This window comes from Dipodomys ordii, unplaced genomic scaffold (assembly GCF_000151885.1).
Source record: "Dipodomys ordii isolate 6190 unplaced genomic scaffold, Dord_2.0 Scaffold201, whole genome shotgun sequence".
Classification (NCBI taxonomy): Eukaryota; Metazoa; Chordata; class Mammalia; order Rodentia; family Heteromyidae; genus Dipodomys; species Dipodomys ordii.
This window is the reverse complement of record NW_012267417.1, coordinates 614,281-639,098: the sequence shown is the minus strand read 5'-3', so window position 1 is coordinate 639,098 and position 24,818 is coordinate 614,281. Positions and strand designations below refer to the sequence as shown.

Genomic DNA, 24,818 nt, shown 5'->3' with positions numbered 1-24,818 from the left:
ATCTGGAAAAAATTATTGAGTTATTTTTTTTAGTCATGAGGGTGAACTCTGGGCCTGGTTCTGTCCCTTAGCTCTTCAACTCAGGGCAAGTTCTCTACCTCTTGAGCCACAGCGTCATTTCCTGTAAGTGAAGTAAGCCAGGCCCAAAGAAACATGGTTTCCTTTATTTGTAGTAACTAGTATATGTCTGGGACAAGCAGAAAAGGTCAAAAGCTATGTACATTTGACCAGATAAGATGATGTTAAGCGAAATGAACCCCAAGATAGGGACACAAGTGGTTTTTTCTTTCTTGCTATTGTTTCTAACATATTTATTAGGTGCCATGTGATTTTTTTGTTTCTTTGTATGTTCCTCCTCCATGGTATAACCCCTGTTTTCACTGTATTTGATGTCGGTATAATTTGGGGAGGGGAAGGGGAAAAACAAAATGTTTAAATAAGGATACAGGTTGACCCATTGTAGCAATAAGATGTACAAGACACTACACTCCCACTGTGGAGGAGAGAGGGAAGGGATGGTAGGAGATAAACAAAGGAGGAGGCAACAATGCTTGATAAGAAATGTGCTCATTACCTTACTCATGTAACTGTAACCCCTCTGTACAGTATTTTCACAATAAAATCTTATATAAAAAGGAAATGTACTCTTTGACATATAACTGTAGCTCTTCTGTACATCACCTCTGTAATAACAAAAAACATTTTTTAAAATTCTCTTACTCAGGCACTGGGGGGCTTACAATGGTAATCGAGGTACTTAGAAGGCAGATATCTGAGGAATGTGATTCAAAGGTAGCCTGAACTGACACATCTGTGAGACTCTTATTGCCAATTAACCACAAACAAGCCAGAAGTGGAGATGTGACTTAAGTGCTATAGCACTAACCTTGAGGAACAGTGCTCAGTCTTTGAGTTCAAGCCCTAGGACTGGCACCAAAACCAAACAAAAATCTCTGTTATCTCTGATACACTTTAATCAGATTAAAGTGGGGAATTTAGCATAAAGGGCTGGAAAGAAGTGTTGGGTTACTAGTTTAGTCATTTTCTGCCACACACACACACACACACACACACACACACACACACACACACACACACACAGAGCTTTTCATCATTAGCTGATCCTGAGACCTTTAGCTGTAATAGCTGTGTTTTGTTGAAATCCAAATGTTTAAAGCTAAAATAAGAAAATGTGAGAACAAATGTGGAATTCAGGTAGCTATTGCTAAATCTCTTCTTTTCTTTTTTTTTTTGTCGGTCGTGGGGCTTGAACTCTGGGCCTGGGCGCTGTCCCTCAGCTCTTTAGCTCAAGGCGAACGCTCTACCACTTGAGCTACAGCGCCACTTCCGGTTTTCTGGTGGTTTATTGGAGATAGGAGTCTCACGGTCTCTCCTGCCCGGGCTGGCTTTGAACCACGATCCTCAGATCTCAGCCTCTTGAGGAGCTAGGATTACAGGCGTGAGCCACCAGCGCCCGGCTAAATCTCTTATTTTCAATGGCAGTAATACTAAACGTTGTTTCATTCTTAAAGATAAAACTTGAAGATAAATAACTATTAAAGATACAGTAACATAAACACTCGATAGAACAATATTATTTATGGGAATAGAAGTGAAAATAATACATAAAAATTAAACTGAATCTGTTTCTCATTTAAAAATAATATCAAATACCATGTTATCTATATTAACAATAAGCCAGGCAGTGTGCTAAACATTGAATATGATTTCTCCATTCACTTAACCCTAAGAAGCAGGAGTAAATATTATCCATATTCTCATGCAACATTAAGGAGGCTCAGAAAAGCGAGGTAAACACAGAGGATCACACAATACTTTGTAAAGTTAAGTATTCAAATCTGATAGATATCACAGGTTTTTCTCTGGGCCAATAAACACTACCTTTAACTTATTGTGGATATCTGATTGTGTTGTTTCCAAGGAAGAAGAGCTCAATGAGAACATAGAATCTTTTAAAATGGCATTTGATAATCATTAGCTCTGCTAATCATAATTATAACTCAGTGGAAAATGAAAAGAATACATCCTTAATGTGGCAAAGACATTATCACTCACATCCAAGAATCAACTTTGAAGTGATTAAATTAGATTATTACTAATAGGATGCTAAGTGCCATCATTACTGTTGGGCACATTATAAACCTGATAATGTACAAATGAAATGCTTGAATTAAAAATAAAATAATCAGTATGAATTGTACTGCATGGCAGAACAACAATTCACAACAATTAAGTCAAAAGATCTATTAGAAGAATTAATAATGCATTTTAATAAGCAGTCTATTTGCCAAATAAATATAGAGAACTTAATATAGATTCTCACAACATCATATTGGGGGAGTGTGAGTTAGAAGTCATTTAATCACCTGGATCAAGACACTGGGAACAGGTTCCCTACTCTCTTCAGGGAGAGTTAACTTATCTACAGAAGCTACTGAAGTTAGTGTACCACAATCTTCAGATTACAGCAATTGTTATTGAAGAACAATCAGCAGTACTGCTCCAGTACCTTTAGAAGACTATTTTACAAGAAAAATGATTTCTTTTTTGTCTGATATAGGAAGCCCTAAAAGGGTGAAAGTAGATGAAAATAAAATATCAATGAATAGTAGAAGATACTTGGTTTTATAAGGAAAACAAGGGTGAAGGCTAAAGCTACTGAACTGGGCAACTTAAAAAGCAAAATGAGCCAGGTGCTGTTGGCTCATACCTAGAATCCTAGCTACTGAGGAAGCTGAGTCTAAGGATAGAGGTTCAAAGCCAACCACAGCAGGAAAATCCATAGAACTCTTATGTCCAATTAATCACCAAAAGGCCAGAAGTGGAGCTGTGGCTCAAATGACAGAGCGCTAGTCTTGAGCACAAAAGCTCAGGCACAAAACCCAAGTCCTGAGTTCAAGCCCCAGGACAAGCAAAAGGAAAAAAAAAGAAAAAAAAGGCAAATTGAGATAGGTGGAAAGACATAGTTATTATTATAATGAGGAAAAAAGGAGAAAAAGAATAGGAGGAGAAGCTAATAGACAAGCAAAACCAACCTGGCCATGAAATATAGTTAACAAAGGATTATTGATGGGGAGAAAATATGTAGACAGAAAGTTATGAATATCAGAGGATGATAACAGAGGAAAGGAGAGAACACACTTTAAGATCTAGTAATGGAATCTGGGTGTCATGGCTCATACACAATGACTGCATAGGAAAGAAGTAGAGAAGAAAGTGCTAAAAAGGAAAGTAAAACAGTGTGAAATTACTCAAATCAAATATAGAAAAACCAATCAATACTGGCAAATATAAAATGAAATGAATAGTAAAAAGAATACGCTAACATAAAAGTTTTGCAATTTCCCTTTTTTTCTTACTTGCAAACTTTTATTGTCACTGAGACCCTCTATAATTTAATCACTAATTACTCACTGGACAAATAATAGATAATTCTCTGGGTTGTGCTACATAGCACATCCTATCTCCACACAGCTCCTCTTCTGTTGCTCCTCCTGCACAAGTTGCCCAAGGAACACTTCACTTCGAGTGCACGCGTTTCCCACCATCCTTTTCCAGGCCGTGTCCCCTCCTTCTGCCTGCCTTTGTTTGCTAGAAGCATCTTAAAATGGCACATCCACATATAAGTGCATATATACACACACATTGCCTATGTAGCCTTAGGTCCTGTGGATTCCTTTGGGATCTGGCTTCTGTTTTTACACAACTCTACTAAGTTGATTTTAGACAGTTTCAAGGGCTCTTACAATGACCAAATCTAATCATTTTTCCATTGCTCTCCTGAGCAGCTGGGTTTGTTTTCCTCATCAAAGTCCAAGTTGGAGTCTGGTAGGTGGCAGCCTAACTGGAGATTTGACTTTGGAATACTCTTGAGCTGCTCTCTCAAAATTGGGATAGGAGATGTGAATACAATCTCTAGTGAAGGCTCTGGAATCTGTGGCTCTCAGCCCCCACTCTCACTTCATCCTGAATTCAGACTTTAACCATACCCTTGGTCCACATCAAGGTGTTGTCTATATTAGCACAGTCTTATCCAGGTGAGTGCTTAGATCAGGTTGCTGCAGTTTCCTAGATGGACCTGGAGCTGATAGTAGTGCTCAGTCAGATTCCAAGGACCTGCGTTTCATCCCAAGGCATTCTGTATGGACAGTTTCTCACAACAACTGCTCTGCCTGTCATACAGCTTCAGCAGCACCATGCTTCTGTGCCCTAGCCCTGAGAACACATTGCCCACAGTCACAGGTCAGCTTGTGGGATGCTGATGGAATCAAAAACTACTTGGCTCTCAGCACTACCTTCTTTAGCGCTCTGTGAGGATTCAGGTGTGAGAACATCTGTTCAATAAGGTCCCTCTGTGAGAGAGCATGCCAGGTGATGTCATTCAGTCGCTATCTTGCCCTAAGTCCTTAATATTTTTATATATTTGCTAAAAATAGGTTATAAAAGAAGCTTCTTGAAACATCATCTTCTTACAGGACTTGATGAATGTTATTGTTGTATGACACATAGCCACATTTTCGTGTGTCAGTCAGAAAAATTTAACCTTTTTCCCCCTCTGAAGCCCAACATGAATGTTCATGGAGGTCCTCCACAGAGCTATGAGATTATCCCCTAGACTAAAGTCTTTGCATAACAAGTGATGCCGTTGTTCCTCATTTTGTAGTCAGTGACAGACTACAGGCTGCATGGAAGAAGAGAACAGCCTGGTGTGTTTTTAAACTGATCTCTGGGCCATGGGAGAGGAGCAATGCAACATAGATGGCATTTGTCATCTTTGCTCGGTTGACCTTGTATAGAAGAGAACATTGCTATTTCCTAAAGTGTTTCTCTTTGTTTGGTCTTAAATCTGAATGGTAAAAATGAAGAACCTAATAACTTGAACATGAAAATATCTCACATTTGAGAATAAGAACTTGAGAAGTGGCTGGAAAGATTGCTCAGGGTAGAGTGCTTGCCTTGCATGCATGAGGCCCTGGGTTCGGATTCCTCAGCACCACATAAGCAGAAAAAGCTGGAAGTGGCGATGTGGCTTAAGTGGTAGAGCACTAGCCTTGAGCTGAAGAGCTGAGGGACAGTGTCCAGGCTCAGAGTTCAGGACCCACACACACAAAAAAGAACTTGGGAAATAGGTACCATTTATTGAATGACTAGCAGGCGATTAGCTATCTTGCAACATGTATGATTTTTCCATTCTTTTTCTTGCCTTATCGGAATTTTTTACTGATGACTTTATTTGGATTACCTGTTTTGTCAGATAATTTCTGGCTTTTATCAATGCTTGTAATCTACTTATATACACTATGGTTATTGATCCACTTAGACATTAAAGAAATTTTATTTCTTGTTGCCTGCTGTTCACTCCCATTCCCTTTTCCTTTGTACTTTATGCTCCCCTTGGATAAATTAAGTTTTAAATAATGCTACAATAATCAAAGATTTAATGTTTTTATATCCTTAGCATTAGCACATTTTATGTATGCCGCAATCATTTGCTTCATTGTCTTACTATTTTGTAGCCTAACTTAATTGAGAAATGAAAATTTAAAAGTAATCAAAAAGAATTAATTCAAGTCAGTAATGTCGCACCATTTTCTATGATAGTTTCCATAGGTCAAGCCTGCATCTGGCCCAAGTACTTGTCAATGTATAGCATTCCACTACTTCTTTAGGAGAATGGAAAGTTAACCAGTTGTTAAAATAACTGTGAAATTAAATAAATGTTATTCACTGGAAATTGTGCTTGTATATCCTTTTTCCTTTATCTTTGAACAATGGTTTGGTTTGGCTCAGAATTTCTGGATTGTGATTTTTGCTCACCAATTTAAGTATTTCTCCATGCATTTTCTGTGGCCTACAGAAAAGTGTACTATCAATAGATTCAAGTTCACTGTCATCGACCAGCCATGTACAAACCTCTACTTTTAAAACAATTCTCTTTGGGGCTGGGAAGGTGGGTCAGTGGTAGAGTGCTTGCCTTGCATGTATGAGGCCCTGGGTTCAATTTCTCAGCACCACATAAACAGAAAAAAAAGCTGGAAGTGGTTCTATGGCGCAAGTGGTAGTGCACTAGCATTGAGCTGAAGAGCTGAGGGACAGTGCCCAGGCCCAGAGCTCAGGCCCCACGACTGGACCCCCAAAAAATAATAATTCTCTTTATACCCAAGGATATTCAAATTTCACTGGAAAGTTCTTAAGCATGACTTAACTAATGTTAAATATTACCTGGTAATACCACTTTAATATGCTTATATCTATCTTTGCAATTATACCAATTTCTCATTAATTCATTTTTCAAATATTGCTTCTCCACTTTTTTCTCTTATATTATTTATGGGAACTTATATAAAAGTACTATATAGAACAACATTGTCAACTATAAAATAATGCAAACCATTTAGATAGCCGCATGAAAAAAAGAAATGGGTGATGTCGATTTTAATATATCTTAATCTAAATATTAAAAAATATACCAACATGTAATTAATATAGCAAGCACTAGTGACTGTTCTGAATCATTTGTAGCACATGTCATCCCATACTACCCCCATTTCAAATGGTCACTAGTCACACTTATGGTTAGCATAGATTATGAACAGCCTACAAAGACTAAAGCATAACATTTTGTGTCTCTTAACTATTTTTTGTGTTTTTTCTCCTTGTTTGTCTCTGCAGTAAATTCACTCTTTCTTCTTGACACTGAACTTACTCAGTTTTTGCCTATTTAATGTATTTTAATTTCAGCTTTCTAATCGGTACATTGGAATGTTATTGAAAATTCTCTTTTGTCATTTTCTGCCTGCTTTCATTCTATCTTTTCATTTTTAATTTCCATAGAAATTAAGCCCGTATTAAATTCTTTTTTAATTTTTAAAGTATTATCTTTAAGTAGTAGTACAAAGGACTTGCCATTTAGCAAAGCAGTTTGTGAGGACAACATATCTTGACAACATCCTCTCCTTCGTCATTCTCACCCATCCCGCCTTTATCCACCCCTTCCCTCACTTTTCTTAAATTTGTAGGCTATAAATAATATTCTGTCTGAATTTCCACCCCCTTCTCCACCTTTCCTTTTGACCCATTCCACCTCTTCTGAGTCCCTGTTTCCTGGTTTTTTATTTTAAACCTTTGTGAGACTGTTCTATAAAATCAATTTGATGTTGAGTAAGTTAAAAAATTCACTCAGTTTTGTTTTTATTGCTTCTCTTGGATGTATAATTATTCAAATTTTTTTAGCAAAATAAAAATGCTTTTTATTTCTAAAGTCAATATTTTAGTCAAAGGTGCATCAGGAAACACATATTTGACTGTAGTTATTGCTACAATTCTGTCAGTATTATACAGTAACACAATGCTTAAGATACATTATAAACCTTTTCTCTTCCTCTTCAGATGTTCTCCTTTCCAAGAACCAGGCACAGTTTCTGGCACGTTATTCAAATATTTTGAAATTTTCCTTCCTCCTTTCCCCCCCTCCCTCCTTCCCTTATTTCTTTCCCTCTCTCTTCCCTCTGTCTCTCTATTTTTCTCTTTACTGGGACTTGAACTAAAGGCCTTGAACTCTTGCTCAGCTTTTTTGCCTATGGCTGAAACTCTACCACTGGAATTTTTCCTCCACTCCCAGCATTTTGTATTTATGGTGACATTTTCCTTATTTACAAAATAAGATTTTATTTATATATGTGTTGTAGGTTTCTTTAGGCTGATCACCATGAAATTGTCACTTTTTAAACATTTCTGAAAGACAAAACTGGTCATTACACATGACTTAACTCTGTTTCTAGGTGCTAACTGAACACTATGCAACAACAGCCTTCATCCATAGCCTTCAGATCTCTATTCTATCAGAATCACCTTCCCTTCTCCACCAAGCTTCCAGGGGGCTAAAGTTCATGTATCCTTGCTCTTATGAGTTTAGTAATATAATTTCTACAATTAAACCAATTTGGTTTTACTTATTATTGAAGTTATTTATTTTAGTTAAAAATTGCATTAAGCTCATGAAATGTTTTGTGAAAAAGATGTCACATCTATAAAAATTAAAGTTTTCAAATTTTTAAAATGTTAATGAAAGACCAGAAAAAATCACAACAATCTGAAGGACTCTGGGCACGTAATGTCTTATTGAGTGTTCTTTTTTTTTGGGGGGGGGGTGGTCTGGTTGTGGGCCTGAACTCTGGGCCTGGGCGCTGTCCCTCAGCTCTTCAGCTCAAGGTGAGCACTCTACTGCTTGAGCCACATCGCCACTTCCTTGAGTGTTCTTAATATTTTGCTGAAGATTTAAAAAACCCAAGCTAGGAGTTAAGGTAGTTTAATTCAGATAGTTTCAACTGTATGTACTAGACACTTTAATGGCTTATAAAAATAATAGAATCATCATTTCTGCTGGGCTGAAGTTCTAAGGTAGCAAAGCTCCTGAGATATTTGAAAGATAACAGCTTAATTAAGTCATTCTATATCATTTCCTCCATTTTATCCACTATTTTATTGGTGAACATCATTTATATATCAAAATATTTACAACAGTAGAGAGACCTCACATTTACAAGCTATTTCCCAAAGGCAGAAAAGAAACAGTTGCACTCAACCCCTTTCTGTAAATTGATTTAAAGAGCAAAAATTTATTACAAAGACACTCTATCATCTATGATTGTTGAGGAACAGGTTATACATCTAATGCCACTTACTAGCAAGGTAGACAATCATCCAATTCACTTGGGATGGAGTGATCACAAGAGGAAGCAAAGTACTTATCAAATGGGAAAGAGGTAGCTATTGAGCAGATAATCATAGTAAGCTGTAGGTAGAGCACACATCATAAATTACAAAGGATAAGTAATGATAAACACCCACTGGTGCTTATGGCCTGCATTTAGATGTTAATGTACACTTTCATATGTATTAAACATAAAAATATGTTAGTTATATATTACTTGCTTTAACTGATTTTTTGCTGAGTTCTTGATCCTGCTTATAGGAGACAATATATTTGAAGAGGTTTACAGGAGATTGATAGAAGGGGAAAGAAAACAATGAAGTTCACTTTGTACAACAAAAAGTCTTAAAAACTATAAATCTTTTCTCCTTGACAGCTGTAAGGATCCTTTCCTTGGTCTGAACTGATCCTGTGTGGATTATAATGTGATGGTCGGATGTCCTGTTCTGTTCTGGTCTATTTGGGGTTCTAAAAGCTTCTTGTATTTGAATAGGCCTATCTTTTTGCATGTTTGGGAAGTTCTCTGCTGGGATCCTGTTAAATAAATTTCTTAGATCATTAACTTCTGTCTCTAGGTGCTCCTCTACACCCATTATCCTCAGATTAGGCCTTCTGATGGTGTCTTCTAAATGCTGAATAGATCTATCATATTTCTTGGATTTTTCTTGGATAGTTGTATGTTCTTTCTCTATAATATCTAGGCTGTCTTCAATTCCAGAGATTCGATCTTCTGCATGGCCTAACCTACTGTCAAGACTTTCTACTTTTTATTTCCTTTCCTTCTAATTGGTTGGCTTTGATGGCTTCAAATTTTTTGTTGGAGCTTTGTTTTAGATCTTGTATGGACTTCTTTACTTCCTTAATTTGGTTTTCAATGTTTATTCTCAAATCTCTTAGTTGATTGGTTATGGTTTCTTATTGGACTCCCTTTCTTTCTGATGGGTTCCATTTAACATTCCCTTTGTGGCCTCCCTGGATTCCATATGACCATATAAGATGATGTTAAGTGAAATAAACCCCAAGATAGGGACAGCAATATTTTTTTCTTTCTTGCTGTTGTTTCTAGTGTATTTAAAATGTATGTGATTTTTTTTGTTGCTTTGTACGTTCCTCCCCCATGGTATAACCCCTGTTTTCACTGAATTTGATGTCGGTGCCCTGCATCTTGTATATACACTTCTCTAATGCGGGGAGGGGAAGGGAAAAAACAAAATGCTTAAATAGGGATACAGGTTGACCCACTGTACGAACTTTGCAACTTTGGCTGGAGTGGTTGGGGGAAGGAGCCGTTGTGGAGTTGGGAGGGAAGGGGTGGTAGGGGAAAAACAAAGGAGAAGGCAATAATGCCCCATAGGAAATGTACTCATTACCTTGCTCGTGTAACTGTAACCCCTCTATACAGTATTTTTACAATAAAAACATACAAAAAACTATAGAAATTCCCTAATTCATTATTTACTTGATTGTATTTGTTTAAATAGTCAGCATAGGGTCTCATGTAGGGTGTGAAGGCAATAGATGTTAATAACAGGGAAGATCATGCATATTTGTTACAACAGGTGTCCAATGACTTTTTAACGGGTTTGCTGAAGTTAGAGGTCAAGATCAGAAGATGACAAGATAAAGATTGTATCAATTTGTTAAGTGCCTTGACTTTACCTTGGAAGTGATGTCTAGTACCAGGCCAATGATTCTTCTGCTTCACATATTGAACTCTTCACCATGAAGAGGATAATTCCTATCAAAAAAACACAAAGTTACTGGTGGCAAGGAAAAAGTGTTCATTATCACGAAGCCTTACTTTACATATTAAGGACATAACAAATCTGCTTTTTCCTGCTGCCTAGCATTAGGCAGACAAGTTATGATTACTTCTGACCAATGAAATGTTGTGGTTAATGAAATGTTGGCTGAATACACTGTCCTCATATATTGGCCCTAAAAATCTCCCAGGATTATGTTTTTTTTCCTTTCTCTTTCTCCATCCCTTCACCCCAACCTATGTAATTTGTAAATTTGAAGTAGAGGATCAACGAAGAATTACGGAGTTGCAGAATCTAACAGTCTCCCTCCATATGGCAGGTATCATGACAGAATGAATTTTGTAACTATGGCCTGTCAAATTTCTGCATGCCAGAATTTTCACATCACTCATCACTGACTGATTCAGAATAAGTCCCAGTTCTGCAATCTTTGGTCATGGTAAGTACACTAATCTGTATGGCATTGTTTACCTTTATGGCCTCTTTTTACTATGCTCTTTGTATTTTTAGACATGTCTAACCACAGATATATTTATCTTACCCATACAATAAAATTGTCTGCAGTCCATGAGCAATAGCTCTACCATACAATCTGGGTGCATGTATAATTTGCACTGTGTGGATTTATGTAAAATTATGATACTCCTCTAATGGGAAATTATCTTATCTCCAATTAACCATCAAAAAAAATCAGAAGTGGAAATGTGGCTCAAGTGGTAGAGCATTTGACTTAAGCAAAATAACTCAGGGACAGCACCAGGCTCTGAGATGTAGTCTCAGGACCAGAACAAACATACACAGAAAAATTGCTCCATATTTTAACATATATTATGTATTATTGAAATACATATTTTAAATGTGCACTGTTTTTCAGTAGTGGGCTGGTGCTACACAGAATGTCAAAATGGTCTAGATAAATATATTTCTGTCATTAAGAGTTTATGAAAATAAATATCTCCTAATCATAATAGTATAAGTAGGAAATAATACTAATTTAAGGAAGACTGTCTGGATTATAGAGCACACTGAGACAATGTCATTAACTTACTAAAACCTTAGTTCTATGTGATTTAGCAATCCATCAGCTTAACTCAATCTTGTGTTCCCCACCACAATTACATAATCATTACAACAAGAAAGAATTTTGTGTAAGTTTCCTATGCATTTAACCATTTTGACAATACATAATTGGGTTTTTTTGTTAGTAATATTATCATTCATATAAGAAGGAAGTTAATGAAATGATTCTTGGTATAATAATCTAACAATTGATAATAGTATGCTTACAGAAAACAACAAATGATCAAGTATCATTTACTATTTTGAGTAATGCAACCTCTTTTTATTAGGTAATTATGATATGAGTATGATTTATTATGTTCAATTCTTAGTAGACAAGATTATAAGAGCATTGACAGATATAAATAATATTAGATCAAAGTAAATTTTGGTTTGTGATAAAAGCCATAATAAAGAAGAAATATATAGCTTTGCTTGATTTGATAAAGAATATCTTAGAAATAACTGGTAAAATGTTTTAATAGTAAAATGCTAAAAATTAATTGATATCTTGCACAAATAGTGGCAGCTACTTTGTAAAAAATGTTTTTGTTGGAAGGTTGTCATTGCCCTTCCTAAGGCAGGACTACATTTTCCTGCTGAACAGAATTTACCATGCTCCATGTGGCTTGTGTTACTCAATGAAGTATAAGACAAACTTAAGTGTTCCATATCTAAAGAAAGCTGTGAGAGTCCCCAAAAGCCAAGCTGTGAGACCCAAAAGAATTGGGAGGATGGAATGCCTCCTACCAACATGAATTCTCAGAATGCTGAGAGTTTCCTGAAAAGGTGGATCAGTCCTGGATTGAAGGACCTTCGCATTTCTACCCAGGTGTAGGCCAAACTTTCTGGGAATATGGGGACAGACAAAAATCTATGCTAACTGTCAGTCATTTGCTGCTTGCACCTGCTTCTTAAGATAAAGGACTTATTTCTCACTTGAGTTAAATTATACCACATGACTGGTGCTTGTGACTTTAAGGATTAAGATTGTATTGCATTACTGGTGCTCGTGACTTCAAGGAAACTGTGACTTCACTTTCTATGGATGCACCTGTTCCCTACTCAATGAATACCTTGTAAAATAGACCCAGGACCCCTTGAAGCTGGTGGAAGACTTGAGGCTCCTGCCATGCCAAACCTCAATCCATGGTCTGGTGTCCACTGTTATCTTGTCCCTGGTTGTTTCAGCTCATGACAGAAAGCCTTTAAAACTCATTATGCAAGTAGACCTGTACAGTAAGTTCCTGCCTACGGATTGCCTTGCTATTTTTTGTTTTGTTTTATATACGTTTTTGTTTTATATACATTTATATTTGTTTTATACACAAAAAATAATTTATATAAATTACATATATATTTATATACATTTATATATACATTTATATTTTGTACACAATACAAAATATAATAAAAAATTTTGTTTTATATACCATGTAAAAATCATGTATTGTTAGTAGTTAATTTTCAAAACAATATGAATTGGGAAAATGGAATTGATCAAACAGACCTTGTGATGTGAATTGTTGCACAATGACTTAAAGATTTAAAAAAATCCTAGGGAAAGAGTCTCAATATGTGTACTTATTTATCAATGAATGTCACAACTTACAGAAAAGCATAAAGCCAGGACAGATGCATATGACGCAAATCTTCCTTCTGCCCTCTGATGCTATGGGATTGTCCATCATCACTCCCAGAATGGAACTGCATGGAGAGCCTAATCCCTAGGGTCTCTGCAACCATAATTTGAAGAAGAAAAGTGACAAGGGTAAGTTGAGAGAACAACAAAAATGTTCAACATAACAGCAACCAGATGACTATTGTGTGAGAAGCAGAGAATGTGAGGAAGAGAGATCTGCAAAGGGGCACAGAGAAATTTTATTTGATGAGATGCTACAGTATCAAACTTGTGATGGTTCCTCAGGAGATCAACCTTTTTTCACCCTTGTAAGTTCTAAATATTTAAATGGAATTAGAAAAGAAAGCAACAGATATTAGTATTAATGATAAAATAGGGTTGAATGTATAGACCTCAAAATCTTAGCGTCACTTTCTCTAAAGTTAGACCTGGGAATCACCCCAAAGCACAGTGTGTGAACAAACACTGATCCAGATAGAACACACAGAGAGCACATCCTTTTATGGGAGGAAGAACATATGATGAGTAATTCCAAATCTGCCACTAGAAGTCAGGCTTTGGTCTCTGACTGAGGGAGACAGAAGTGTGTCTTTGGGTTACTTTGGAAGATAAATACTGTAAAATGATAAGGCTCTACACATTCTCTTTTTGCAAATTTTCTATAATGGATAAACCTGGCCATGTGCTAAAAGGCAGTGTAAGTAAGTGTTGGGAGAGGAGAGAGCTTGTAGCTATCAGTACTAACAGGATGGCCACTTATGCATAACAGATAAATGGTAGACAGTCTGTTGAGGGAGAAATAAAATAATTGCTTCTAATAAAAAAATTCATAAACTTCACATGACAAAGGAAGAAAACTTCTTTCTTTTGTTCTTTCTTTCTTTCTTTTTCTTTCTTCCTTTCTTCCTTCTTTCCTATCTTCCTTCCTGTCTTCCTGTCTCCCTCCCTCCCTCTCTTCCTCCCTCCCTCTTTTCCTACCTCCCTCCCTTCCTTCCTTCCTTCCTTCCTTCCTTCCTTCCTTCTTCATTAATTTTTTCTTTCCTTCCTTCTTTCCCTATCTTTGTGTTGTTGGAGATTGAACTCAGGACCTTGGACAAGCTGAGCATGTGTCCTACCACTAATCACCATAGATTGCTAACCATGTGTTCTACTACTACTCACTACAGATTATTTTTTTAAGAGCTGAATTTGAGACTAGTTGCTGATTCTTAAGAGGAAAATAGCAAGTATGTAGAAGCCATTTTGCTAAAGTAATATCATATTGATAGACATAAAACAGTTTAGCTAGTGTGATCATTCGTTCAGCATTTTTTTTTCTTTTTTACTGCAAAGAGGCTGAAAGCCCTGGGCATAAACCTACTGTCATTAAATGGTCATATCTTACCTGTGGTAACTGAGTAGATAAAATCCAGTATATACTAATTAGTAATTAATTAATTGGTTACTTCATTAATTTAGAAGATTCTGGGTTTGTTATTTTTGGTTTTCTTATTACTAAGCAGTTTTTACAGAGGCAACAGGACAAACAGCCATACTATTATCATTTGTGCTTATTCTCTAGTTGCAAATTACTAATAAAGAACAAATAATAATGAAATAAGAATTTTAAAATATTCCAACACTGATGTGGGGTTGTAACTCAGTGTGGTCCACTCACCTACACTGCACATGACCCTGGACAAAACAAAAAAAAGTTGCATTTAAAACAATTATAGAAGCAGCATGAGAAAATGTGGCAAACGAACAATGAGAAAAGCGTGGCTGAAATTAGGAAAGCAACTCCATTCGTAATAGCCCAACAAAAAAAAAATACCTAGGATTTAACTTAACCAAAGAAGTGAAGGACCTCTAAGATGAAAACTTTAAAAACCTGAAAAAGGAAAGCAAAACAAAACTTAGAAAGTGGAAAAACCTCCTATGCTCCTGGATTGGAAGGATCAACATCATGAAAATGGCAATACTTCCCAAGGCTATCTACAAATTCAATGCTATACCTATCAATATTCCAACCTCATTCTTCAAGGAAATAGAAGAGGCAATCCAAAAGTTCATATGGAACAATAAAAGACCCCGAATAGCAAAAAATGATCCTTAACAGAAAGAATGGTGCTGGAGAAATATCAATACCAAATTTCAAACTCTACTACAAAGCCATAGTAATGAAAACAGTTTGGTACTGGCACAAGAACAGACCTCAGGACCAATGGAATAGAATTGAAAACCCAGAAATGAACCCACAGACCTATAGCCATATAATCTTTGATAAAGGAGCTAAAAAAATAGAATGGAAGAAAGACAGCCTCTTCAGTCAATGGTGCTGCCAAAATTGGTTAATCACTTGTAGAAAACTAAAGCTAGATCCTTATATATCACCCTGCACCAGAATCAACTCCAAATGCATCAAAGACCTCAGAGTTAAAAAGACACTCTGAAAACATTACAGGATGGAATAGGAGAAACCCTAGGTCTCCTTGGCACAGGCCAAAATTTTCTTAATAGAGACCCAGAAACACAACAAATCAAAGAAAGATTGCACAAATGGGATTGCATGCAATTACAGAGCTTCTGCATGGCAAAGGACATAGCTAGGAAAATCATTAGAAAGCCCACAGACTGGGAGAAGATCTTCACTAGCCATACAACGGGCAAGTGTCTCATATCTAAAATATACTTGGAACTAAAAAAATTAAATCCCCCAACAACAAATCCTCAAAGAAACAACTGCCCAATAAATAAGTGGGCTAAAGACTTAAAGAGAAACTTCTCTGAAGAGGAAAGGATGATCAATAGACACATGAAGAAATGCTCAACCCCCTTAGCCATAAAAGAAATGCAAATCAAAACAACATTGAGATACCACCTCACCCCAGTTAGAATGGCTATAATCAAGAACTCTAATAACAACAGATGCTGGAGGGGATGTGGACAGAAGGGAACCTTACTGCATTGTTGGTGGGAGTGTAAACTTGTTCAACCACTTTGGAAAGCAGTATGGAGGTTCCTCAAAAGACTCCACATAGAGCTCCCCTATGAGCCAGCAATCCCACTTTTGGGCGTTTACCCAAATGATCACAAACAAGGTCACACTAAAGCTACCAGCACAACTATGTTTATTGCATCATTATTTACCATAGCTAAGATATGGAACCAACCCAGATGCCCCTCAGTAGATGAATGGATCAAAAAAATGTGGTATATATATATATATATATATATATATATATATATATATATACACATATACAATGGAATTCTCTGCCTCCATCAGAAAGAATGACATGGCCCCATTTGTTAGGAAATGGAAAGACTTGGAAAAAATTATATTAAGTGAAGTAAGCCAGGCCCGAAGAAACACAGGCCCCATGGTTTCCCTTATTTGCAATAATTAGTATATGTCTGAGACAACCAGAAAAGATGAGATAAGTTGATGTTAGGCAAAATGAACCCCAAGATAAGTATTCAAATGTTTTTTCTTTCATGTGATTGTTTCTAACATATTTATAAGATATTTCGTTGTTGCTTTGTATGTCCCTCCCCCACGATATAACCCCTGCTTTCACTGTATTTGATGTTGGTATAATTTGTGGAGGGGAAGGGAAAAAACAAATTGTTTAAATAAGGATACAGGTGGACCTATTGCAACAAGGATATGTACAAGTCGTTATGGTGAAAAACGAACTTTACAACTTTGGCGTTCCTGGGGGCGGAGGGAGACAGGCCAGGGGAGGGGGAGATGGGAAGGGATAGAAGGGGAAACAAAAGAGGAGGCAACAATGCTTGATAAGAAATGTGCTCATTATCTTGCCCATGTAATTGTAACTCCTCTGTATGGTATTTTCACAATTGAAAAAGAAAAGAAAAAAAAAGAAAATGTGGCAAACATTGGATTTAAATGTACACCCATTAGGTAGTAGATGTCTTTTCTTCTTTGTAATAATTAAAGTTTACAAAAAAGTGTTTACTTCTTCACAATTACACCTTGTTTTGACTTACATAGAACTAAATTAAAAGTGAATTTCTACTAATGTTCAAATAAAAACCTCTTGAGACTTTCAGAACTGGCACCAGAAAAAAAATAGTGTAAAATGAGGTGGAGGTTTATTTTAATAATAAGCCACCCATCTAGGAAGCAGAAGGTCCAGGTTCAAATCTCAGTACAAGAAAGAAAAGAAGGAAGCAGCAAGCAAGTAAGCTAGGTGCTGGTGGCTTATGCCAATAATCCTAGCTACCTACAAGGCTGTGATCTAAGGAACATGGCCCAAAGCCAGCCTGGGTAGGAAAATCTGTGAGACACGTTTTTCTTTTTTAATTGTAAAGGTGATGGACAAAGGTGTTACAGTTACATAAGTAAAGTTCTTTTGGAAAAGTGTTACCTCCTCCCACATTTTCTCTTGCTTCCCCTCCGTCCATGGGACTCATCTCCAATAAACCTCACAGAAATAGCTAGAAGTGGCACTGTGGATCAAGTTGTACAGTGATAGCCTTGAGCAAACAAAGCAGCTCAGGAACAGCACTTCGTCCCTGAGTTCAAGCCTCTAGAACCAGCATAAAAAATAATAAGGAACAGGAAACGCTTGCTTTTGTTTGAAAGACATATCTGGTTCATTAAATGTGTGAAAAGCATGTCAGTAAAGCTTTGTACAAATTTGTTAATTCAGAAGTATAAATGTAACTGGCACAATTATTTAATTTCTTATATTCTGTTCAAATTTTCAAATAACAAAGTAGTAGATACTTTTGTTTACAAATAAGAATAAGAAAAAATAAACAAGAATACTTTAAACCATTTTGGTGTTTCTAAACACTGAAAACACCAATTAAATGTTTAAAATTGAGTATGTATAAAATAAGTTCACTTTCCATATTAATAAAAATGAAACCTTGTCGTCGAAGAAAATTACATGGGTGGAGGAGATTCTTTTTTGTTCTTATTTATTTATTTATTATTGTGAAAATACTGTACAGAGGGGTTACAATTACATGAGCAAGATAATACATTTCATATCAAGCATTGTAGCCTCCTCTTTTGTTTCCCCTTCCCACCCTCCCCCCCCACCAAAGTTGTAAAGTCCGTTTTCGACATAATGACTTGTACGTCTTATTGTTGCAATGGGTCCACCTGTATCCCTATTTAAATGTTTATTCCCTTCCCCTCCACAAATAACAACAACATCAAATACAGTGAAAGCAGGGGTTATACCATGGGGGAGGGTCATACAAAGCAACAAAGAAATCATCTTATGTGTTAGAAGCAATCGCATGAAAGAAAAAAACATTTGAATACATATCTTAAATACCTCTCTACAAAGTAACTAACATCCCTAGGAGAGGTCCAGACTTTGAAAATTAGTGACATTGGTCGGCTCAAACCAAGATTCTCCAAAGGATGAAATGATTTGGGCAGTGCTAGAGTTCAAGGGGAAAGCACGGTGAATGGACTGACATCCGTCTGAAAGATTGGGCAAGTGGAATTGGATGTGGGGATCTACAAGGCCCAGAAGAGTGAAGGATGTGCTACTGTGGAGGCAGGGTAGAGGGGTGCAGCCTCTCCTTCCCCCGCCCTTCCCTCTCTCAGAATCCCTTTGTGATGAGGAGGCCACATCACAGGTGATTGAGTCTGTGATGCAACAGTGAGCATCACTGCCTGCTCCTGAAGGCAACTCCCAGAGCTCAGTTGCTCAAGAGCGACAGTGCTATTCAGATGATGGAGAACTTTCTCTTTAATCTGAAGAGCGACAATACCCCATGGCTGAGCCCCAGCATCACCACAGCGGCAATGGATTTGATCCTTGCCTTTCTGTGTGGACTGGGGCTCTTCTACCTAATAACCCTTTACATACCGAGTAACCCACCGTTACCTCCACCTGAGACACGGAAAAAGCCCAGGAAGGTAAGAGCCCTCGAGCCAGACACAGCAAAAATAACCGTTTTTTTTTAAACTGTCACCTCCCCTTTTGCAAATCAAGCAGCACTGCTGGGACAGGGCAGGGTTACAGTAGGCATGAGGTCATCTACTGAGCTCTCCATCCACCTGTATAGTGGTCAGCAAGTGCCAGAAAGTGCAAGAGTAAAGCCAAACTTTACTTGTTGCTGACCAAGGACTAGGATCCTAATCACTGGCTACTTGAGCACTGGCTCAGTTGTCTCCTTGTCAAGGCAAATGGCTGAAGGCCACATCATTACCCAAGGATAGGTTGGTATAAGGGCTGTGCTGAGTCCTTGAGAGGCTTTGGTCAGAAGCTGGAGTAAACTCTGGCCTCAGAAGCAAAGGTCAAACTGGTGGCTATGAGGTACCTGCAGAGATGTGGCCCTGAGCACTGAGGGTGTGCATGGGGAGTCTTAACTTTACATAGACATTCCAATGTGTTGTTCAGGAAGACAGGCAGAAATCAATTTCACCTGCACTGAAAATAAGAGAAGGAAACAGGGAAAGCAGAATGTAATATTGTTCAGGAAGTGTGAATATCTGTGGCATGTCTAGGGTGAGGAGAGGATCCAAGTCTCTGTCTTTGTCTCTCAGTGTCATGTGGAGAAGAGAGGTCATATCAAGAGCCGGAGGAAGAGCAGCACCATGAAAGGTAGGCTCCTTCCTTCCTCCTAATGGGAGAGGAGATTGCTGGTTTCTGACAAGAGCCAGGTTTTGGAAGAAGTAAAGGCAGTGCCCTTCGAGAGAGGCTCCTACAGTAGACATCAGACATGGGGACACTTCTCAAGTCCTGTGTTTGGAATGAAGCTGCAGTGGGCCATGGTTGGATGGAGCCTAGGGAGGGTGGCTGGAGACTGGAGAATAATACTGCCTTGATTCAGAGGTGGGACTTTAAGGCACAACGTGAACTGATTTTCAGTTTCCTAATACCCAGGGGACAAGTTCTTCTTCCCCTACAGCAGGTTCTGAAGGTCCTGGAGATTGGGAGAGCTTGACATACAAGGAACCAAGTGCTGCCCCTCTGCTTTGCCTTCCTAGCACTGTGGCTGTGGACAGAGGCTTGCAATCCATTTTTCTTTCTTGTTTTTACTAGGCAAACTGCCATTTCAATCATGCCTGCCTTCAGGGCCTTTCTGCATTACATACTTTTGAGATAGTTTCACCTGACATGGAAGCCTGTCTAGCCTGAGTTTCTCCTACTTGTGCTTCCCTGTGTCTGGAAATGACATATCAGGATAACAGACACCACTTACAAACTTCTTTTGGCTAGGCTGGCCTTGAACCAGAATTCTCTAATCTCTTGCCTCCCAGGTAGGGCTACATGCTTGATTTACCATGTCTAGTTTCAGATTCCAACAGTCTCTTGCAAAGAGACATTTCATTTGGCCACCTGTAAGAACCCTGGTCCCTTCCTTGTCTGCCATAACTCCTGGCTCTGTTTCTAGATCGAAGTTGTTCCCGGGAGCAGCTGGAAGAGATTTATGACCTGATTACACTTCTAACTAGGTAAGGATTTTCCACCTGTCCCTTTGCCTGAATTTCTACTCTAGTGAATGGGGTTGCCACGGGGCTGGGGAAGACTTCAAGTTAGTCTGGGGTATTACTGAACACTCAGGACGCAGGGTAGTAAGGGCTTTGTAGAACTTAGGTATGAACAGCAGGTACCCATGCTTGCTCTTCTTCTCCTTCAATCGGAGCCTGTCTTGCTGATTGCAGTCTATGCCTCCTGTCTCCTACAGCTACATAGGAAAGCTCCATGACAGCAGCAGCTTTCATGATATCTTAGGAGGAAATGGCCTGGGTGAAATGCTTGATTCAGAATGTTCTGCAGATCATCAGTCATCCTGGCAGACTGAGGAGGATAGTTTTACCAACACTGTGTTCCCAGTGGCCTCCCCTGCTCCTTCAACTGACTGCCTAGAGCCTTTAGACGTTCCCTTGTCAACAGTGCTGATCTCTTCCTCAGGTTCTCTGGGGTCACACACATCCCAGAGTGTGTTTCAGCCTCCAGAGACTTTGAATCTTCTTGGAGACAGTATATCCCCACCTATACATTCTTCTAGCCCAGTTTCTTCTCAACCTGTGGCCTGCCCTCCTTCCATGCCTGATCCAATCCTGGGTTTTTCTCCTTGTGATTTGATGGAAACCCCACCTGGTACCACCCCACCTGCTACCAACCTTGACATCCAGGAGCTGTTGGAGACAGAGATCAGTAATAAACCCACACTGGATGTTTGTCAGGGGAGGGAAAAGGAGGGAGAAGACAAGGAGGAGAAATCTCTGAGGAATATACTAAGCTCACTGGACAGTGAGCAAGACACTGCTACCCCACAATCCTTTTGCAACACAAAAGGAAAACCAGAACAGCTTGCTCGTCCCCAGCAGCTCATTTTATCCGGGATATCTGCTAATCACTTACGGCAGGATGGCACCCAGCTTTTCTGGGGCCTGCCCTCTCTGCACAGTGAGTCCTTGATGCATCTTTCCTGGAAGCAAACGAGGTCATCCTCTGTCCAACGTCTATCTTTTGCATTTAATTACATTTGCTCAACTGAGCCTCAACCTAAAGAGGCTCCACGTCTTTCCCAGGCAGAGACCCTGCGCCCAAATATGGATGAATCTGAACGTTGGTCACAAAACATTCCACCAACAGTATCTCAGATCCACACTGAGCCCCACCTCCCATGCTCTATCCAAAATCACCCGCCACCTTCCCCATCCAAGATTAGGAATGTACCTTACTCTCCACTTCAACAGAGGAAACAACCATTCATTCTAAATGAGCACCAAGATCTAGACAGGTCTTTGCAGCAATTAAATGGGAGGAAGGAATTAGCTTCTAAGTTACAAACAACAGCAGAAGCACTTATCCCACCCACTGGCAACCTTCCCCAGGTCAGCAAGGACTCCCAGACTTACAAGTTGGTCTCCAACCTTTTTGGTGATTCTATGAGCTCCAACATCCAGGAGCACAAAGAGACAACCACTAGAGATGAACAGCAGCATGGCTGTTCCTTAAGACAAACAGTATCCCAGGATTTGATGCAACTTCCAGGCAAACTGACAGTGAACGGTCAGCGCCAGGCACAGTGCAAGCACGAACTCTTAGCACAGACATCCCAGCCTTCTGCCATCCCTTGTAAAGGCAGCAACTGTGTGCAGAAGATAGACCTAGCAATGGTAGCACTGAATGACCCAAGCAAGGGTGTAGAGCATTATCAGGAAAGGGATCTGTCTGAAGATCAAGCCTGGAGTTCAGGAAGCACCCTAGTGAAGGGGTGCAAGGCCAACCTTTCAGAAGGTGACTGTATCATCCCCAAAACATCTCAGAACCAGACAAGCAGTTATTTACCTAATACTTCAAACAAGAAACATGTAGAAAAAGTCCTGACATTCCACATGGGCAGGAAGTTGAACCAGATGAAGGAGGGCATGATCCCAGTGTGTGTGCGGCAGTCCTGCCTCGCTGCTAGCCATGCCTCTCCCAAACCCAATGCCCATGTCACATCCACCAATCAATCATCCTACAAGTGTTTGCCAGCCATCGCAAACACCTCCCAGGAGCTTTCCTTCCTGGATGCCCAAACTCTCCTGATTCTAGAAACGCATATTGTGAGATACCGGGTGAGGCACAAGTGGGATCCACAAATGCAGATCAGTGACCCAGGGACTCTCAACTTACATGAGACTCCAGCCTTGCCCTTGGTACAGCCTGCCATTTCCTCCCCACCTTCCACAGACTCTCAGGTGAGCTCCATTGCCAAGGTGGCTAATAGCCAGGAAGATCTTCAGGAAGGTCTAGTGGAGAAGATGGTTAAGAAAATGCTATCTCCCACAGTACAAGATCCATTTTCTGTCCATAAGCCTACAGAGCTGCTAAAAACTCAGAGCAGTACTCTATCTGGTGACATCCATGGGCCAGCAGAGGCTGCTCCATCTAGACAGGACAGTCTAGACGTTCAGTACCCCAGAAAGAACAGGCCTGTTCTGGAGACTGGACAGGGAAGACTTAAGCCAAGTCCAAACTTAGCAGTGTCTATGCATGAGCCAGGAGAGATGAGTGGCAGCATAGCCTTCGAAGAGCCCTGCCTTAGCAGGACATCTCCATACATTAAAGGAATGTCCCAGCTTTCAGTAGCTGAGACAAGTGAGACAGTTGAGATCAAAGAGACACCTCCTCCAACTGGGGGAGCCAGTGTAATAGAAAATTCCAAAATAATGAATAATGGAAACATTTCAGGGTCTCCTAAGACCGAGAAAAGCTGCTCCCCATCTAGCAGGTCTATTTTGCAAGACCCAGTATATACAGACCTGAAATCTTGGGTAGTTAGCGAGATTCAAAAACAAGTGGAACTCAAATTAGAAAAACAGTTCCAGCACCAGAAAGCTGGGATCTTTCAACATGGCCATACTGACAAACTCTCCACCCAAGTGAGCCTGCCTTCTTGGGCCTCTGGCTCTACATCCCAGATCATGACTGGCAGCAAAATATCAACTCCTCAAATCAAGCGTAGCCTCAAACTGGGGACGAGGCCCAGCCAGGAACAGCCAGAAACAAAGAGCTCTAGAGCTCAGGTTACAGGAAAGAATCAGAGTAAAATGTTCACTGCCTCCGATGGAAGGCAGGGCTGTAGGAAGCTTGCATCAGGACTGCCCGAAGAAAGGCGGGCAGTGGTGAGGCCTTCCCAGTCCTGTGGGCTCAGCCCCCTTGTTGAGGTTAATGAACAAGGTGCCATTGGGAGAAAGTCATTTCCAACTTCCCCACAGAAGGCACACAATTCTACAGAAAGTAATGTCCACAAAAGGGTGCAGAATTTTCTGCACTTTGCCAATGCTAGTACCAAAGAGAGAAGGCAGAATAACCCCCTGCCAAAAGCCAAATGTTCATCCGTTCTTACCCAGAGGAAACCATTCATGCACAGTGTAACAACAGAAGCCCAGACACTTATGACGGCTGTTGGGAAGATTGTGGTAGACAAACTGGGACTTCAGCATGGTGATGGTCCACCGGAGGTGCATAAAGGAAAACCTCAGACACTGCTGCACAGACATTTCAGCTACCAGACAGGTTCCTGTGACTACCAGGAAAGCTCAATGATAGGAAATAAGGGTCATGGTCACCAGACTGGTCACAAAGATCCACGATACCCCCCTATCAAGATCAAGTGGGCTGCAGACAGGGTCAGAGATGTCCAGAGAGCTCGTGTCTGCAGCCAGCTTCTGCCAAAGTAGACTATGTGGTGTAATTATCTCAGACCACATTCCTAGTTAAATAACAGACTGTTCCAAAAAAAAATGTGTCCTATCTGACTAGAGCATGTTTATCATGGCTCATGGTTGAGAAAAAGGTTATTGTGTGTTCTAAAATGTGCAAGACCTGAATTTACTAATGGCTTTTCTTTAAATAAAATGTGTACCACTTTTCTATAAATTTGTTTCATTTTTAAAATGAAAGAGATGATCTTTCTGTGCCAGCTTGGGTGGAAGGAAGGTCAGCATGTGGTTTTCCTAGAAGCTTCTTTAGAAGGTATGGTGGTGCATGGGACAGTGGTTCTGAGGACCAACGCTTGCACCAAATTTCTCTCTCTTTGCTCCTTATGCCACACACACACACACACACACACACACACATGCACACACGCACACGCACACACATGCATGCACACACACACACTCACATAAGCACGTACTCTT

The 24,818-nt window shown here is 39.4% G+C and overlaps 1 protein-coding gene across 1 annotated transcript in view; it reads left to right on the top strand.

Annotated features, from left to right (window-relative positions):
- Positions 1-24,356, top strand: part of LOC105999793 (spermatogenesis-associated protein 31E1-like) — a 34,766-nt gene extending 10,410 nt beyond the window's left edge. Inside the window, exons 2-5 of the mRNA XM_013034918.1 lie at positions 18,855-19,088; positions 19,680-19,776; positions 20,570-20,630; positions 20,864-24,356. Of these exons, the coding sequence (XP_012890372.1) occupies positions 18,855-19,088; positions 19,680-19,776; positions 20,570-20,630; positions 20,864-24,356 (3,885 nt within the window). The remainder of the gene's footprint in view (positions 1-18,854; positions 19,089-19,679; positions 19,777-20,569; positions 20,631-20,863) is intronic.
- Positions 24,357-24,818: the final 462 nt, after the last annotated feature.